The following is a 16,225-nucleotide window of genomic DNA, read 5'->3' as shown; positions in this document are numbered from 1 at the left end:
TTACCTCAACCCAATTGGACTTCTTAAGCCTGCTTATTTCTTCGAACAGCCTATCGACATGCTCTATCTGGAGTTTCACCATGTCCCAGAACCCAGCCAGATCTTCTGAAGTTGTGGGAAAAGGTTCATCCGGACTCTGGGCCTATATAAGAACAAAAGAACAATTCAGAACAAGAACAAGGTATACTTAAAACAAATAGCCTTTCATATAAATTTTCACACAAAAAAGTGTGTGAAAAAAGGTGTCAGATTACTTGTAATACACAAGTAAGTTAACGAAGCACAGTATGACTACTACTTGTCTGTTAAATACTCTTGACAGACAAAAAGATTTTCTTTTTACATATATATGTGCATCTGAACTTATTAATACACCCCCGTGAGAATACTTATTCTGGTGTTCAAGATAATTACTGCCTAGACAACAATGCTTACAATTGTGTATGTGTACATCGAGGTTACTGTACAGCTGATGGCTTAGTGAGCATCATCACAGTCATTCACTTCGTTTTACACAATGTGTCACTGAAGAATTTAAGCAAAATGCCAATAAGCACAGGTTGAATTTCAATCCTTAAAAATTACACAGGGTTTACAAGATAGAAAAAGAATGAAAATAGTGACGGAGAATTTACGCACCACTCACTATCTCTGCTGCTGAGATCTGAGCCCACCTTTGTACAAAGTTGTCAGGTTTAATCAAGAAGCCTCAGGTTCAATTTCTGATATATGCATGTCATAGGCTTTGACTTTCTGTACTTGTAGGTATGGTTTAAAATTAATATTTTATTCATTACAATTTGGGAGATATGAAAGGATTTAGGTCAGTCCAAACATCCCTAACACACACTTAACAATTTCCTACTCCTTTTCCAGACAAGACCCTGAAGTTTTTCATAAAGGTAAAATGTATTGTCATTTCAGTGCTAAAAATCTATAAAACTTTATACTTCCAGGTGAAAAAAATCAGGCAAACCTTTAAGCAACCCTCCTCCCTCCCTTGCTTAATTGGCAGAGATGTTTTATTTGCAGAAACTAAATGTGTGTCATTATGACATCTTTGAGCCCCCAGGAAAACAATGTGTAAGCTGTGCCCGAGTTCAATGCAAATGTGCTTAGTAATTGAAATGAGTTACCAGACTACAAATGTTGGGGTGCTAGATGAAGTAGTTGGAAAGTAGATCCTAAATGAGGTTCTGGTTTGCCTTTTGCTCTCTCTCTCTCACTCTCACTCACTATCTCACTCACTCACTCACTCTCACTCACATGAAGAATAGGATTTTAGTATTACAATATCTCCTACCAGGAAGCAGAGCCAAGAAAACTTGGAAATTTATTTTCATTACCAAACCTGGTAGATACAAGAAACAAAATTCCCGAATTTTCAAAATTCCAGACTTTTTCACCCATAGGATCATTTCCATGACTATTCCAGGCTTTCCAGGTCAGTGAGAACTTGGACGACTCCAACCAACATCCTAGGTTGGAAAGATCATCACAGTAAAATATTAGAGAAAGAAAAGGTTCACCTAAGATAGGTATTTATGCCAAAATGAGAAGACAAATTAAACTTGCAAACTATCGACTTACAATGTTCTTGTGGCATAAACCTTCAAACTGCTGCAGCTTTTGCCTCATGAGGAGTTGTGCCTGCCCCGAAGCTGATCTCAGCTTTCCCGACGCTTCCTCTGGCAAATTATTTGCAGAAAGGTCTGCCTCCACCTGTGCAACCAGCTCATCCAGTCTGTTCGTCTCTTGCTTCAGTAACTGTAAACAAGGTGGCAAAACTAGGATTAGAAACAGCTGGCAAAAATGCTATTACACTTATATTATATTTATCAAAATTAAGGCATGCAAAAAGACACAAAAAATGATAAAATAGACATAGGCATAAGAAAATCAAAACCTAATCAGAATATATGAATATTCAACCAATTCTTTATCAATCTTTACGATTATATAGGTGTTTATGACTGTAAAAATAAGCCCTATAAAAAACCCTTGTATTCCTTTCAAAAATGGACTGACATGGATTTTTATGGTTGAGAAAAGAAAATCATTTTAAGGACCCATTCTCAGCTTGATCATGACACTGAGAATAAATCATTAACAGACACAGATGAAAAACTGTTTCAGCCATGTAGAACTAGGAAAATTAATAAAAAGTGTTACATGTGTGACTTTCACACACAAAATATAAGGTTGTAGACATGCAATTGGAATAACATATAATCATAATGAACTGATTTATTAGAATTACGAAGCATTTTGTGGTGTCTGCTACCAAATGAAAAACTTGAATGTGATGACATATCCTGAATGCATGAAATGCATTAATGAAAATATGTTGTGAGCGCAATGCTATAAAAACGTAACAAAGTTTGACTTTATTTGTTTGTGAAGCATAGAAGCTACACATGCTAATAATATTTCTTGGTGAAATGTGCAAATTATATGCATTCACAAAAACATTTACACCTTAATGCAATTAAAAATAATAATAATTTCCAGTTTAATTCATTTTACCACTTTCCTTAGAGTATTATTAACATTATTTCAATATAATTCATATGTGCCTTCTTAAGATTTGTAAAGAAAATGGAAGTTAATACCAATTTTAAGGAGCCAACTCAATCAGGAACAATTAATTAAACAATTTTGGGCCCACAGTTACACTCTTGAATTAATTGACTGATTGGTTTGTTGTTCTAAGTCCACTTTATGCACAGAAAGGCTAATCGGGACTGAACCTACAGTTTAAAGTGGGATCTTAACGTGCCATGTGCCTCCACCGGGTATTGAACCAGAGATTACAAGGCGACGACGTTAGTTACACTCTTCAATTCAGCCAGGTAGCAATCAATGTGTTAACTCTGACTTCATTTACAGATGTTAAGAAGAGCGGTGATGATCAAGTTGGTAGGGTGTATGACTGCACCATAGGTCACCCAGGTTCAATATCAAGTTGGGTGGATCTTACGTGCAATTGTTTTCTCCCAATGCTCAACCAGCCTTTCAACAACGAACACCTGGATGGTTCAAATCAGCCAGAGCATGCCAATTACATTAAGTAGTCTGAAGTTTATTTCAGTTTGATCTACATTAAAAAATAGCTGAGAGTTAACACTGTGTAAATGGAAGACAAAAAAGCGAATGTGTTTGCACATCTCAGATCTGGATCCTAGGCACTGGGAACCTATAGTGTAAATCACCAACCCTGAGACCTTCTGTAAACAAACGGTCTCACCGATTCGATGTATCACTCCGCGTCAGCTGATTCATGACCGAAATCATCTGCTGTTACACTCATGGTTCGCCGCACCTATTCATTTTATATAAGAGCCTCTGAATGTGAGAACCCGCTCTCAAAACATCAGACAAATATGAAGCCGCATACATTGTTACTCTCCCGGTCATTCTCTCTTCCATAACCCTTAAAACTGCAGACACTGACACACCACTGCACTGGGATACGAACTTAACCACTTCATTTACTGGTTTCTCAGGATACCACTGACAGAACGTTACATAAATATTGAGTACAATCTGTTTCGCACCCCTTTTCAAAGGCTGCTCTTGCTGGTGTTTTGAAATCAAGCTCGGAGAACACTGAGACTTTCCCGCATGCATAGAACACGGCATGTTATTTTTCTAAGGATAAGTCAGGCAAAATTACTAAGTTGCACTACTTTCTTGCTGTTCACATGATTATTTTTAGAAAATAACCAATGTTATAAAATATCATTATGTACACAAATCTCTAAGCTCATTGAAAGTTACAATGCATATTACTACAAAATGTTCACACTTATCTTGCCTTTCCATGTCACCAAGTTATTTTACGAAGTGCACTACATTTAGCAGAACAAAAATCGTTATTAGGATGCTTGTCAAAGTTTCCAACCGCAATAAATTGACGAAATTTCTTTGTATTGTTTTGATCATCATCATCAATATATTTATTGGACTTACAGCAATGCATATGGCTGTTTATGCCCATTATATATTTTATTTACATAAGATACAATTTACATAAAATTTACAAACAAATTTCAAATACACTCCTATCTATATCATCCTTAGAAATATACATTACCATGTTATATCATTTTGTCTAAAAAAATGCAAGTAAAATATATTCAATTCACATGTAGAAACAAGCCAAATTCATGGGAAATGATTACTGGTGCAAAGAGTTAACCATAAAGGTGAAGCAATAAGTAAAAAAAGAAAGAGCATTGGGTTTAAAGTGAGACGTCATTTGCGGCAGCGTATCCCATACTACAAATTGGCCATTGTTTTACCTTATGTAATGAATCCTGTAACAACGCTGGATTTTCGTGTAGATTATTTTACTTCTATGAGTTTGCAATGCTTTCTGTATGCACGTGGTTTTGTTTACAGAAGGTCTCAGGGTTTGTGATTTGAACTTTAGATCCATTTGGTCAACCCTACTCAATAAATACTTCCATGTTTACATTGATAATTTTCAAAAATCAAAGATTTGCAAACATTCTTGTTTTACTTGAAATTTGAACTAGGACACCTAGTTTTGAAACAAGAGACACTAGAAAACAGAATCATACTGCATAAAGCAACCATATCCAGTATATTATTTACTTTAAAAATAAAGAAGTATAAACAAATTTAGGGTGCAAGAATTTTAGAAAACGAGTACTTTTACTGACAAAAGAACTGTTACTTTACATTCGTGCAGCAAAAATCTTACAAGGTTTCTAACATAGATGTAAATATTGTAAAATTGGAGAACATAAATCAATAGGCACCAAAGAAAAAAAAGTCATGGTAACTATGGTAAAATAAAACAATGTTATAATTGTCCGTTGTGTAAAAATGTTTTCTTCTTGCAAATCTATATGATTTACTCATTTTAAATACACTGGCAATGGAAAAATAAAAACTATGGCTGTAATTTATCACTTCTATTTAATTCACCTACTAACATTTGTACTGAATATTTCAGCCATTCTTGGAGCATATGTAACTCTTTCTGAATTTTATTACAGCATGAAGTTCCACAGTCCACTGTGATTCTATAAACACTTAACTATTCTATATATATAATATTAAGTTATGTTTTGTGAGTATCGAGGCAACTCCTGCGACGTTTCGGGGCACAACTGCTCCCTTCCTCAGGCTGCTCATGTTTAGGTTATGTATAAATCATAACCACGTCGAACTCCCCACAGCACACGCGGACCGTGGCTACTCACAGTTTTAAAGTTTTAACATTCCAAGGAGCAGTTTCTAATTGGGAAAACGGCATGGTAGATTGACATGTACCTACAATGGATTTTAGATTTTTACTGTTTTTTAACCATACACCTTTAACCAATCCTATATCCTGAACCTATGGAGAGTTTGACGTGGTTATGATTTATACATAAACTAAACGTGAGAAGCCTGAGGAAGAAAACAGTTGCACCCTGAAACGTCGCAGGAGTTACCTCAATACTCGCAAAACATAAGTTAATATTATATAAATATTAAACTTGTGAGTAATTCGAACAACCTTTATCATGGACGTAACTATACTGTGACCAAGTATACAAATTCAACTCTACTTAAAAATGTGGATTTTCTAAAAGTTTGTATCAAGGGAACCCTAGCCATTTCCATCTAACAGAAATACTGAATTATTTTTTACTGTAAAAAAATATTATAATGGGCCTAAAAGTTACACTCATAGTCTGTCTGGATCTCACTTTAAAATGCATTATATTCACTTCATGTTACTCTTCTTGCCCATGGACTTTCTGAATGTCTGTATGGAGTTTTTAAAATCATGAACCCTGTTCATTTTTATTTTCATCATGGCCTACTTGCAAATAACTGTATTAAATTAATAGTTTTCTTTATCGTCGCTTCTAAGTACTAAATTTTTCATAATTAAACTGGCTTAGCCATTCTTCAGGTGGCTACAATTTAAATGCCTACACGGTGTACACTTTTAGAAGGAACATGAGTTCAGCCAATAAGCAGCCAGTGCTATTGCGCTGTTGCCAAACTAATTGCTAATGGAAGGGAGAGAGAGAATTTGCTGTGTCCAATATAAAACTTTTTTTTTTGTAATGCATACAGTATATATGAGTACAGTGAAATAATATAGTGAATACTTCTACACACGATTATAATATCATATTACTACAGCATAAGAACTCAGAACTGACTCAAGACTTGCAATGTTGCAGAATGCCCACACAATGAAGGGTCATTGTGTATATTGAGATGAATTTAACACCCATTGTTTCCCCAAGACACAACAATTCAGCTGTCAACACGGTAGCAACGAAAAAAACTGACAGAAGGAAAATGAAAGGACGTGTTGTTTCCCAGTGTTTCTTCACGATAACTCCCGCTGTAGGCGACAGAAATTGATGGGACTTGGACAGTCAGGTTCAAAATGTTTTGCCCCATCTTATGATGGACCTTCAAGTGGCGAGTTTTATGAAAACGTATTGAACACAATACAAATACAGAACACTGTGTTTAACTTGCATGCCACAGTTTCCTAACTGTAAAACGTTGCACTCCCATCATCAGCTAGTCACCACGTACACACACTGCATGACACCGCCCAATATCGCTTCTAAAACTGTACACCGTATAGTTTACACCACCAATTTGGAGCATGAAAGGGAGTTCCCACTGTTCATGATCTTATATAGAATAAAGGTGTTATTATTATTATTATTCCAGATTTTTCAAGACAAGTTTTGAAATTCTTGGCTGCTTCTTTTAAGAATTTTACGTTTAGAGAATCACCCTTGTAATAATAATGTGTGAAACATGTATTATACATCATCTACATTTCAATTTTGTTATATATTGTTCAATATTGTTAAAATGGTATTTGTGAAGTCAGTTATTAGTAAGTACAGGAATGAACTTACCTTTAAGAAGTAATGACCATCTCTTTCGTTCTCCTTCTCCCCTTCAGCCACAGAGGGCTCTGCTACTTCGGGTTCAGGCAGCAACACCTGAGTCGGTAGCACAACCTCTGGGGCTGCAGGCTGGAGGTCGGGTATGCTGTCCTGAGATTTCGTTACGGAGGCACACATGGTTGGATCGACTGCATCTTCACTTGGCTGCTCCACGACAAGAACAACAGGTTCAATGGGCTTGGACTCCGCTTCCACTTCGGCTATCGGTAGTTCTGTCTCCTCCTCTTGACCTACCTCGGAGGTTTCCGAAGAGGATGACCAGATTTCGTGTGTTTTCCTGCTGCTCTTTCCAGTGGAAATTGGTTTCACAGGTAACTGCTCGCGAAACTCCGGTCGCAGATGTCTGAGAACTGGAAGCTCGGGTGAGCTACCTTTTGACCTAAGTTGCTGAGCATCGTTCACCGACAAACTGTCTAACGAACTAGTTTCCTTGTGATTAACAATTTCTTCACTATCGTGAGTCCTCAGCTGCCTCGTCTTTCGGAAAAAGCCTTGAGCCAATGCCCCTGGACCATATAACCTCTCGATTCGTTGCTGGATGAAAGATTTGTCTGAATTGCAAGTGGACATGGAATTCTCAATGATTGCGGACTGCACGGAGGAGATTTCGGAATGAAGACTTCTCCCATATTCTTTCTTTTCGACACTGCTACTGCTGGATGTTGTAGAGGAGAATGATCGCATAACAGTCTGAACGTAGCTTTTAGTCTGTGATGTGAACTCTACAACTCGCACGGCACCAGGGCTATGTGAAGGCGATCGTTCCTTCTTTACATCGGATTCCACCTTTAGCCTTTCCTTCTCAGTCTCTTCTTTGCGTGGAGATTCCTTTTTCTCCGGCACATTGGAATCTCCAGACTGTTCCCCGTTGACACAAACTTCACACTCACTAGTAAACGTTTCACTGTCACTAACGGTAACGATTTTAGGAATGGGACTTATACTCATATGTGAAGTGTCTAGACAAGACCCCCTTGAGCCCGATCCTACTTCAAGCACTAACGATGGAGCTACAAGTCGGTTTCCAAACTCTGGTTTTGAGATTGGATGAACGCCGTTTGACAAATGGTTCCCTTGAGAATCTGTCCGCAAGGGGCTTGCATCACGGCTTTTATTCGCCCCCAACACGAAGCGTGCAGGGCTGTGGTCCCTCGAGCGAAAACCTTCACGCAACTTTGAATTGTAGGTGGTGATGTTCGTGTATCCACTGATGGAGCAAGACAACCCTACGTACGATGGCTTCTTCAACATGCTGGATTCATCCTCTTCTTTCACGTTCCCATTTGAAAGGTTCGGCTCCTTCAGACCCCCATTCATGTGAACACCTGGGGATCCCACACTCTCACTTCCTGCAATGCTATTAAACAACTTCACTGTTCTCTTAACATACTCCGGTGAGCTCAACTGGTCTTCAGCATGGTTGTTATCAATTTTCTGGATGTTAGCATCAGAGGACTTGAAGCGCCCTGAGTTCTGGCTTGCCATGTCAATACTCACACTGTGTAGCGTGTGCTGGGACACTGATCCCTCGACTGCTTCTAAAATGGGAGGAAAATAATACAATATTTTAAACTCACATAGATTCAAAACATATCAAATGCTAACTACATCACTTACTATTTTTTCACAAATCAAGATGAGTCAGAAAAGTTTAGTGGATAGGTCAGTACACGAGAAGCAATGGAAAAAAAATTGTTGTTGTTTTAAGTCCACTTTATGCACAGATAGGGTAATAGACACTGAACATACAGTTTAAAGTGGGATCCGGACCACCATGTGCCTCCACGAGGTATCAAACCCAGAGACCCCTTGATTACAAGGTGACGATGCTACCACTACTCCATGGCCCAGTGGGAAAAATGGTTTCACCATGTCAAAATAAAGTCATTTGCCTAAATATCTGAAATTGTGGAAAAATTGTACTTTCATTTTTGTGTATTGGAACTATCGAGACAAATCATCAGTGGCGTAGCATGGGCATTTCAGGTGGGAAAGCCATGTCCGAAGGTAGGGTTGGCCCTTTTTTGCAGGATCCAACTACTGATTGATTTGGTTTATTTTACTTCACTTTTCTACCACATTTGGTTAATCGCGAATATGAAAATGAGTGATGATATTTATGAAGTTCATGAAGGGACACTCACAAAGAACACCCGTGATCACGCTGGGATTTGAATCAGGGACCTCTATCGTCTTGACACACTGTGCAAAACACTCTGATACGGAGGTGGGCGGATGATCCAACTATCATACACTCTACTGATGTAACAGTGCCGATTAGCTATTCAGACCACTGTTTATTACATCTTGAGAATGTTGGTAAACATTTTAAAATAATTTTGTCCAGAGACAATTCAATGTTAAGAGTTTTCAAATGAATGCTAAACATTTCCATTGATCCAATATTAAGCAGTTAGATAATAAAGAAATAATAATAATAATAAAATAGTTTTGCGGGTTAAGTGGTAGAGCAGCCACAGGCTAAACTTCTATCACGAGGACATCACCAACTTATTTGACAAAAACTGTGTTGATCTTTTAGTTTTTAATGCACATCGCTCTAGGTGCAATAAATTATACAATGCAGTGGATATTAGGAAGTGGTATATTTGAGTTTGGTAAAGTTACGTCAGTCAATATTGCGTATTGTAGCATCACACAGCATGAGGCCGAAGAACAGGGTAGGAATTCTACCGCTGTCGTCTGCTTCAGAAGGCAGGAAGGGGCACATGAGCCCTAGAACCAATCACTTAGCTCTCTGCTCCATACGCTGGTGTATGAGAGAGCAGTGTGTGCATGCTGTAGACCCCCAGATAGGCAGCAAGGAATACGAGAGAGTCCTTTACGCCGAACCTGCCTGGCATCCGGCCAGGAAAGGTATTGAAAAAAAATATATGCTAGAACGAGTGTTGTTAGTGGAGCATTGCAAGTGGATCGCGAAAAATAGCTATTATAATGCTATGGAGGTCAAACATATATGAAATTAGTCAAGTTTTACTTTATATTTACAGCATTTACGCATTTTTTAAATTTTAAATCGGGGAACGCCGGGCATACTACAATGCTACGCCACTGCAAATCATATGAATAAGATGAATGCTTAACAATACAACCTTTTACTGAACTAGGAAAGCCAACAATTGCAGCAGTATGAGTTGGTTCATTGTCATGTAGAAGTTACTACTGACTTTGAACAAAATGTGGTCAAAAACAATGAATGCACCACAACAGGCATTGATCTCTTGACAGAAGAGGTTACCAATGGAGTAAGTCATGGACAGTACCAAGCAATATGTTACATCGGGTTATCGACCAGGTAATAGTCCAATTAAATTTCAATGGAATTGTTTCAAGCCAGAAGTGTCCGTGACTGTACATGATAACCCGAGAGAACCTTTTTATTATATGTCGCCAGGAAAGCTTGAAGACTTACTTCAATATGTTACATATTTCTACCATACATTCATTGCAATACCATTCACCATTTTCTGACTCTCACAGTGTACATATGTGTGTAGGGACAAGAATGCTCACAAGGTTATCCTTAGTTTTATTAAACTGACACCCCCAAATATAAGGCATTCAACTATTAGAACTTACAAGAAAACAAATACCAATGGTTATCACTTGGTACTTGTCTGAGTAAGCAATGCACATTGTGTTTCTATTTCATGTTCAATGATTTAGAGACTAATTAACTATTAATTTTCAGTAAGTGAGCGAGATTTTCACGAAAATACAATACACTATAGCAGTGGTTCCCAAACTTTTTCATTTCACGGCGCCATCACTGTTTGAATATATATTTTTCCATGGCACCCAAGTCAGAATATAGTCCTATCTAACACTTGCAATGCTTAGTTAGTGTGGTTAAGTTGATTGCCTTAAGTTAACAAAATACACATAGGGGAAGGAAGGGTAAAATGGCCACTCTAAGGTTTGATGAATTCTTATCATATCTTTTTAATCAGCAAAGTTATAGAAACATAGACTAATAGTAAGTATAATAACTTTACTTCCAATTTCTATTTTATTTTTTAAAATTCTTGTTTAGAAATGTACACGTTACTTTTTTTTTAAAAAAAGTACAAAGTGGCTACTTTGCCTGCCTAGGTTGGATAAAGTGGCCAGCCCCTTCCCATTTTACCTGCATAGGTAAATGAACAAATCACATTGATTCAGAGTGTGTATTTCATCAACACAAGCTGAAGTAATACACATTAAGAATAAGTATTATGTATTTTAAGTATTATCTTAAGTATGAAATCTTTACAAGATAAAGTAAATAGTAATTCGTAATCAATAGTCTTATCAACAAAGGATTAGGCGTAGGCCTATTTGCAAAATTCCCACTCAAACTCATCAACTTCTTCGTCACAACCAGCGCACTCTTCATGTGCCCACTTCTTACATTTTAAACATCTAATCCACCCTTCATTGCCTTTCGAGTCTGTCTGTTTCGTGGCCACTTTGCTCAGAATGACGCCATTACAAAAACTGTGGTCTAACGTTTAACCTACATGACTTAGCATTTTCAAACACACATAATTTAAAAGGTTATTTCACGCTGATCAAACAGCACAAGAGCATATAATTATAACACTTACTATTATTTAACTATAATCAACAATTTGTACCACTTAGCTACAATCAGACATGCAAAAAAACAATAAAATGAGTTCACATCTACAAAAGTGCAGCCTCCCGCTTCAAAGTCGCAGACAACACTGACAGCATCCATGGCGACAGTTTCGCCCGGCTCCCGTGTGGCAGAAGCACTATACAGTGAAGAAAACTCATATGGCCACTTTGCCAGCACTGGCCAGTTTACCCTTCCTTCCCCTACATTTCAAATTCAGACACATTTTACACGTAAAAAGTTCTAAAACCATGTACAGACTAATAAGTAAGTGATATTTTAGTGAAAATATTGGAACATTTCACGGTGGCCCTGTAATTCAGCCACGGCACCCCAGGTCAGCATGGCACACACTTTGGGAACCACTGCTTTACAGCATAAAAGAACAAGCAGTCATGTCCTAAAAAACAGTTTATAATGTTATTGCTTGCTGGCAATAAACTAATACTTTATGTTAAGCTATGTATACACCAAATAGTATAACTTTAGACTGAAGTTGTACAGCCATCAGAAGAAAAATCTAAAGATCATGGAGGTCCGTCCACCAATCTTCAGAGATTTTTATTTAAAAGTAGATCTACTCATGAAGGCAAGAGAGACTGGCTAAGCTGCTTCTCTCTAAACCACATACAGTGAACTGTGGAAATTACAGAAAAGTGTGCTTTATGGTGTATAAACTGTGGTGATAACCATAACAGAATCACCACACCAAAGTTAAGTTAAATCTGAGTATGGGCATAGGTGTTTTGTGGACTCTCCTTCCAATTTCACCATACCATCACTCATCCTCAGCACTGTAGTTAGCCAAAAGTGACAGAAAAGCTAGGCAAAATAACAAAAAATACAAAATCATCTATTCACTGGCATTAACAGACTTGTGCGTGCTTCTGGTGCCACTTGCCTGGTATAATACACCTTAATCATAACAAAAGAAATGTGGTGACAGAAACTTTGAAGCAGATTAATCACACTGAAAACACATCAGAACATGAGAATAGTTTATTACCAAATAAGGTTAATACAATGACTTTATCACAATTTGCCATATGGCAAATATTGCTTATCAGTCTCAGACCTGCATATGGCGTTTCTATCATGCCAAATACTGATAATATGCTACTTATCTGGCACAATGCTTAAGCACAAATCAAAATTTATTTGTTATACATTATTAGAATTTTAACTATGTGCTGAGCATTATAAGGAGAGACATGAAACGGCCTATCATAGCTTCAAGTTTCTAAAATACACAGCTAAAAAAAATTAAATATATTGGTCTTGACACTAATTCATTAGATAATAGGACAGTGCATTTTCTTTTCATAGTTGCACTTATGTTCCTGTGTCAGATAAGCGTGGATTTGATATATCAGAATGAGAGCTCTATAATCCCTTAAAAAGAAGTGTAGTCCATGTTTGTTAGCCACTAAACTACAAATTTCAGGTTAGAGTCAGATTTATTATCTTGAAGACAGTGTGAGGGAAAATCTATACCTATAAATACATTGCTACCATTTTCACTCAGCAAACATAGTGACAGAGTGAAGAAGGCCACCTAACCATTAAGTTATTGTACAGGCAAAGACACTTCTGGGTTGTAACAATCCCATTCACTTAATAGGATCATTGCAACCCAGAAGTGTCTGTGACTGTACAATACAAGCATTTGCCTACTGCCCACCTGATGATTCACTGGCTGTGACATCAGCATCCAGTGAGCAACTGCCGATGGACTCAAATGAAGCCATCTTCTGGGCCACCTTTTCCATCTGTGGAGACCGGACAACAATCTTGTTGCGGATGCTGAGGGTGTGGGGGCGAGGTGTTCCTTTGCCCTGTCGTAGACTGTAAGTAGAGAAACCAAGGGAATTAATATAATATTTCAGGAAAACTCTCATGTTATTTCTAGCGAAGTAAATAATAAATGACAATATTATATTTGTGGTACAGGTAAATACATAATAATGTATTGGTCCATTATATGGCTGCTATGAAACAAAGAAAAATTATTTTTTAAAAAATATTAAAAACCCTGAAAAATCAGATTTTAGGAAAAATGTCAAGAAAATGTGTTATTTTTTTTAGAAGTAACGATTGTTACTTTGACTGATCAATTTATTAGCTGAAACAAAGTTTGATATCTTACAAATGAAGTCTGGCAATTTCACTATTCCCAGAAGCCACTATGATGAAACATAGGTAAAGGTAAAGTTCTCCATGCATATAGCACTGTGCTATATGTCTTCATGGCATCATGCAAGGCACAGGGGAGCACTTTACTTTTACAAGTGTGCATCCCAGATTAAAACCTGAGACTGACTGATTGGATTGGAGTGGAGTCCAGCACTCAACATGTTCACCCACTTCAAATTAAATTACTCCTCTTGTATGTCCAAAAATGAGATAGCAAGTGATTAATAGAAAGGTTAGCCACAAACAAAAGCAATATCACCTATACTAAATTCATATTTCACAAAATTATCTTTCAAACACTTATATTAACACAATTCAATTTATAATGAGGGCTTGGCGAACACAATTACAGGCAATGCATGGCAATATAAACTTTTATGACACGAAAAAAGCCAATAAATTGTCTAATGAAATTTCTGATATCTCGTCATGTAAACCTTAAAAATATTAACAGCTGAAAGCAATAAACTCTCACACTCCATGAAAGTTTGAATTCTCATTCTATATAATTTGCAATTCATGTCACACTTATTCCCATTACTTATTCATATTTTCACAAGCTGTTAAACAAAGCTGCTGGCATTGGTGCAAATGCATACAGAATTTTGTTAACATTTAATAAAGAGGAAATTACTGCAAACAGCAAAACAGCCAATTATTGTCCCTGTACTATATACTAAATCCAACGTCAGCATGAAGTCAAAAACACACGAGTGAAAGAACTTCTTTAACATAGTGACAGGGTATTTCTGTAATCAACAAATCAAATGTTTCACAGAAATAATTCTATGAAAGACAGAAAGAAAAAAAACGTTTTCTGATATTTAATTCGTACTTATTCAGGATGGCCACTCTAGGACCATGAAAAAATTCAAGTATAATTCCCGGTTTTAATGTGAGCTTTCCAAAAATTCAAGGGTACAAACAGATGTTTTCTTTATTTCATCCTTACGTATTATGGTCTCTCATCATCCACACATATACACACACAAATATAAAAACAACAAAGGGTCTGTGTGATTCCAATGTATTCCAAATTCCTAACTCGATTCAATTAAACTGTATATTTAATAAAAATATTTAATTTAAGGTGTGGAGTCTACATTCAGACTCCAAATACATCTACAAACATAAGTTCAAATGATGCGGGATATGCTAATGTACGCAATTTTTAATTGTGTCAGAATTCAAACTATAATTTAACTAATCAACTTCAAGATATCTTATCTTGCAATATTCTTCCACTTGTCAGATAGATTGTTCTGCAAAAGACACTACCAAAGTAAACAAGATCGAATTATTTTATTTTTCACGCAGCTTTCTTTGTACAAATTTAATGTGATTTGGATTAATAAAAGTTGCAATTTTTCACGTCAACAGAGAAAAATTAACGCAGAATTCACGTATAATTCCCGGTGAGTAGCCACCCTGTCATTGTGAATGCCTACACTCAGTAGCAGCCATTGGGTTCCAAATCTAGGGGGGGGGGGGGGGGGGCAAGGACACCTTACTTTCCCTTGGTAAGTGGCAAGAGGTGAGGGGGCAACCCCACCCCCTGCCTCCCCTAATCATCGCCACTGCCTACACTGTATTATGTACACAGTTCCAAGTTGATTCGCTACTCTACTCCTAGTATTTCAGTGTTGACCTAACGTCATGAAAACATTTGGGAGTGCCAATGCAAAAGCCATCATGTGGATTACAGACTCAAAAATCCAAGTGGAAAAAATGTGTAGCTTTATCATCCACAAGTCATTTGGAATCAGTCGAGATCATACAGAAACAGAAGAAAGCTTCATGTTGTTACAGATGCATGGAAAAAGCAAAGATTAAAAACTGATGGAAGAACAGGAAGTCCAAGAAAATGTTCTATCTTACATCACATTCCTATCTCTTCATCCTAGGTATGACAAGGATGAGTGGTGATCAGATTAAAACCAGATGAGAGGGTAAACCTCATCTAAATTAATTTACCACCTTGAGTTACCCAACACTAACAATATAGTGTCAATTAACATAGGTATGAATAAATTACAATCCCCACCACCCAAGTCATCTAATGTTAAGCAAAATATCCAAAACTATAACAACACAAATAGTGATCACCATTCTCCTTTGATATGTAAAATCATCTAATCACTGACACATCCCAAATATTAAAAAGTCATGATAAATTAAGTATTAAGGATGTCTAAAATTAAGCAATCACTCCCAAATACAATGTCGAAACCTAACAATAAATCTATTTATTACAAAAGAGTAATTAAATCTGATTGTGTACTGAGGCTGAATACATTTGTTGCAAAAAGAGGGGACATGAATGATGGCTGAAGCATCAGGGGAAAAAACCAGCAAACCGAATGGATTAAATTGAATGACAATGATCCAATTTTCAGAATACACCACACAGATTAAAGCAGAAATACAG

At 36.9% G+C, this 16,225-nt stretch overlaps 1 protein-coding gene across 1 annotated transcript in view; it reads right to left on the bottom strand.

The window, feature by feature from the left end:
• The window catches only part of LOC146004511 (uncharacterized), a 278,862-nt gene that overhangs the window by 25,110 nt on the left and 237,527 nt on the right, over positions 1–16,225 (bottom strand). The window contains exons 5-8 of the mRNA XM_083143383.1: positions 13,286–13,449; positions 6,915–8,503; positions 1,591–1,767; positions 5–142 (exon numbers count right to left, since the gene is read on the bottom strand). Coding sequence (XP_082999509.1) covers positions 5–142; positions 1,591–1,767; positions 6,915–8,503; positions 13,286–13,449 — 2,068 coding nt within the window. The remainder of the gene's footprint in view (positions 1–4; positions 143–1,590; positions 1,768–6,914; positions 8,504–13,285; positions 13,450–16,225) is intronic.

The sequence above is a fragment of the Lepisma saccharinum genome, chromosome 21, assembly GCF_977018435.1.
Source record: "Lepisma saccharinum chromosome 21, izLepSacc3.1, whole genome shotgun sequence".
Classification (NCBI taxonomy): Eukaryota; Metazoa; Arthropoda; class Insecta; order Zygentoma; family Lepismatidae; genus Lepisma; species Lepisma saccharinum.
The sequence above is the reverse complement of the archived record's forward strand: the minus strand, read 5'-3'. Positions and strand labels throughout refer to the sequence as shown.